Genomic DNA, 3,302 nt, shown 5'->3' with positions numbered 1-3,302 from the left:
TTTTTGAAGTATATATATATAAATGATATTAATGTTGTATTTGTGTAATATAGGTTTTCTTTTTTTAAAGCTTTCTTTAAAATTTGAATTTAGTATAATTTCGATGAAGGGATGTTTATCGTAGACTGTAAGTCGCAGCTTAGAGACGTTTTTCTCCTTACTAAAACAAAGAAATCGATCGTTTTAATTAATCTATCGATATAGCGGTGATGGTATATATAATACATTAACCGAACTCGTTATAGTCCGCGTTTTCTTTCTCCTTTTGTTTTTTCTTCTTCTTTTTTATCTCGCGAGTACATTTTACGACACGCTTGACTTAAATTACGCTTAGAGACGATTATAACTACAAAGTACCACTAGAATCCCAATCGAATCCCTCGGGTTGATCTAACAAAGTGACTAAACAACTAACAACTCGATCCGTCCACCTCTCTTACGAAACTCACTCCACATTGTTTCTCTTACACTACCACTCGTCCCGAACGTACACCCGTACCTCTAATTACGTAACTCTTTGCAGCGATGTAATTACGCGAATTGCTTAGCGCGACGATAGTTATCTAAAAAAAAAAAAACGGGAAAATGAAACGTAAAGAGAAGAGCATTTGATCGCGAGATTCTCAAGAGATAGTAGCTCTTTTTTTTATTCGAGAAGACGTAATTACGAATTTAAAATCAATTGAGATGATCATCATTATTGATCGCACGATGGCAATCAAATTAGAAAACAATTTAGCGAGAACTCGTATCACATCAATGTAGGCAGAAATTGAATCTATCGCGCGACACGCCATACAACGTTACAAATGGCTGGTGATAGGTAGTCTGTAATAAATATACGTATGCGTAGCGTTTTTTTCTTAGACGGGCAAGACAGTATATAGGTGGAGGGAGAATATACCCAGGGACCAAACAATATTTTGAGGACTGATGGTTCTAGCGTTTACTTGTAGCAGATTCAGAGACGATACAGATAAGAGACTATGCGTTGAAAAGTATATATTTTCTTTTTTTTTTCTTTTTTTCTTTTTTTTTATTTGTGTTTTCTAATCGCGCGTCCACGCCCCCGCAACAAAGGAGAATCGAATGACGATTAGTTAGCACACGTACAATATTTATACGGATTATTATTTTATAGACACGCAATACTCTTTTGATGGCATAGTCTTTAAATAATATTAAAATTCGCGTTTTGCAAATTATATATACATATATATATCTTATATTATTTTATACGTTTATTTAATTTTATTTTTATAAAGTTTTAGCCATTATATAGATATATTTATACGAGGTTAAGGGCCGAAGCAACGGATAGACATAATCTCAATACTCATTGTTGTTAGGAACGAGTATGGTTGGATACATTTTAGATTACATGACAAAGATTTACCTGATTTTCTCGACAAGAATCAAAAATGGGATCTTGATTGCTCCAAGAGCGAGAAGAAACCCGGTGTCAAATAGGTTTTCTCAAGTATTTAATGAATTTTTATATATACGCAACACACATGTAAAAAAAATCTCTCACGTACCTATAAACGTCGATAGTGACAAAGAGATATGTATATTTGTAGAGATAATATGGTAGGCTTTAATGAAGTGTATAATAAGTAAGTAAGTAAGTGCGTGTCTCCGACAAAAAACCGTATCTCGCTTCTCACGAAATGTCAAAATATTTTTAACACGAAATTTTTCAGGGATGCACGACTACTTTCATTGATAATACAGTATTCTTACAGAGTGTTATGGTAGGACGAGCAAGCTTACCACAAGCCTAAGGAACACGACCGAATGTAAGCTACGAGAAATCGAGACGAGCACGTGTCGAAACCATGAAAATCGCTATCCTGTCAATACTGAGGTATCTTTAAGTAACGAGATTTTCACAGGAATAAATGTTAATAAAGTTGAAATAATTAAATTTAAATTTTTGAAACCACATTCTTATAAAAAAAAAAAAATAAAATGAAATAAAATCAAACGAGTTTGCAGTATCTCTGAATCTCTCGCTTATTCAAAAATATCTCAGTATTGAATCGCAGTGTCTCTACATATGTATTCCATGTTCGCGATGCTCAAAGCCAAACGGCATGCGTAAAGGACATGCATGCGTGTCGGCGAGTATCGTGTCAATACCGAGCAGTATTTCGCGCGAGTCAAGCATTTAGTAGCTTCTCCGTGTTAGTCCACTCCTCTGGGAGAAACGGAGATGTGACGAAGAAATCGTAAACTCGTGGCTCGCGTATCGGTCGTGATCCGTAGGCAACAACCAGAATTAATCCCGGCGGTGCTGTTACGAATTGCGGACCAAGAGAAACTGTCTTGATACTCTAGCGGAGAGAACCGTCTCTATCTTGTAGTAATCACAGGCTCTCCAATTCGTAACAACACTGGAATCCGTTGCATATGAAAGAGAGAAAGAGATACTCCGGTATAATAATAATAATATCCACGAAGCAGAGTCCGATGCGTTTTTACTCACCGGTTCTTTCTCATCGATATGTATATTTACACCAGATAAGATCTCTCTCTTGATATGAAACGGGTTCCTCTCCGGTGTGTGTCTCGTTTGCATTGATAATAGCGGCAAGATTCTAGATTTTATAGGCTGACGGAACGGGACGCGAAAGTGTCCGCGGAAGTGACTCTCGACGTGGCTTCTCGGTCATATATACTCATGTTATGTATGTTGGCAACAGGCGCAGCGGCGGCCGCTGCCAAGCAGCGTAGACACCTGGGTCAGATCCGCGAGCACCCTTATCAAAGGGCCGGCGCTCTCTCGTGAACACACAGAGACAGCTCGAGTATACAAAGAGAGAGAGAGAGAGAGAGAAAGAGAGAGCGAGAAAGAGAGAAAAAGCGAGAGAGAGAGAGAGAGAGAAAAAGAACTGTTCTCGCACCAACGCGAAAAGGTTAGTGTCTTCACAGACAATTCATTAAATTCTCTCTTTTGTCCTCTTAATTTTTTTTCCACCATCTTCATCTTTCTTGCAGTCTCGACGTCTACGAATGATCAGGACGCTTTTTTTCCTTTTACACAATCATCTCTACGGATTTATTCCTATATCAAGATTCAAAGGTAATAATTATTATCATCGTCCTTGAATAGGAATAAATCTGGTAAGAGTTATATATATATATATATTATATATATATCTTGAATTATCTGTGAGACGGAAAGCGTCCCGATCATTTTGTCATCGACAATTATATTACGTCGCTTTACCATTTATATTACGACGAGATCCGCGCAAACACAAACGCGCTCCGGGTACGTGTTTTTTTTTTTTTTTTTT

The 3,302-nt window shown here is 37.2% G+C and overlaps 1 protein-coding gene across 4 annotated transcripts in view; it reads left to right on the top strand.

The window, feature by feature from the left end:
• The window catches only part of LOC115237232 (protein held out wings), a 55,007-nt gene that overhangs the window by 46,146 nt on the left and 5,559 nt on the right, over window positions 1-3,302 (top strand). For 3 of the 4 annotated variants that reach the window (XM_029810138.1, XM_029810139.1, XM_029810140.1), the window contains exon 7: window positions 2,706-2,918. The exons of the other annotated variant lie outside the window; for it this stretch is intronic. In XM_029810138.1, the coding sequence (XP_029665998.1) occupies window positions 2,706-2,791 (86 nt within the window). In that variant the 3' untranslated portion in view covers window positions 2,792-2,918. The remainder of the gene's footprint in view (window positions 1-2,705; window positions 2,919-3,302) is intronic. 4 annotated transcript variants of the gene reach the window in all.

The sequence above is a fragment of the Formica exsecta genome, unplaced genomic scaffold (genome assembly GCF_003651465.1).
Source record: "Formica exsecta isolate Colony F162 unplaced genomic scaffold, ASM365146v1 scaffold282, whole genome shotgun sequence".
In the NCBI taxonomy this organism is placed as follows: Eukaryota; Metazoa; Arthropoda; class Insecta; order Hymenoptera; family Formicidae; genus Formica; species Formica exsecta.
This window is presented reverse-complemented; position numbering and strand designations above follow the sequence as displayed.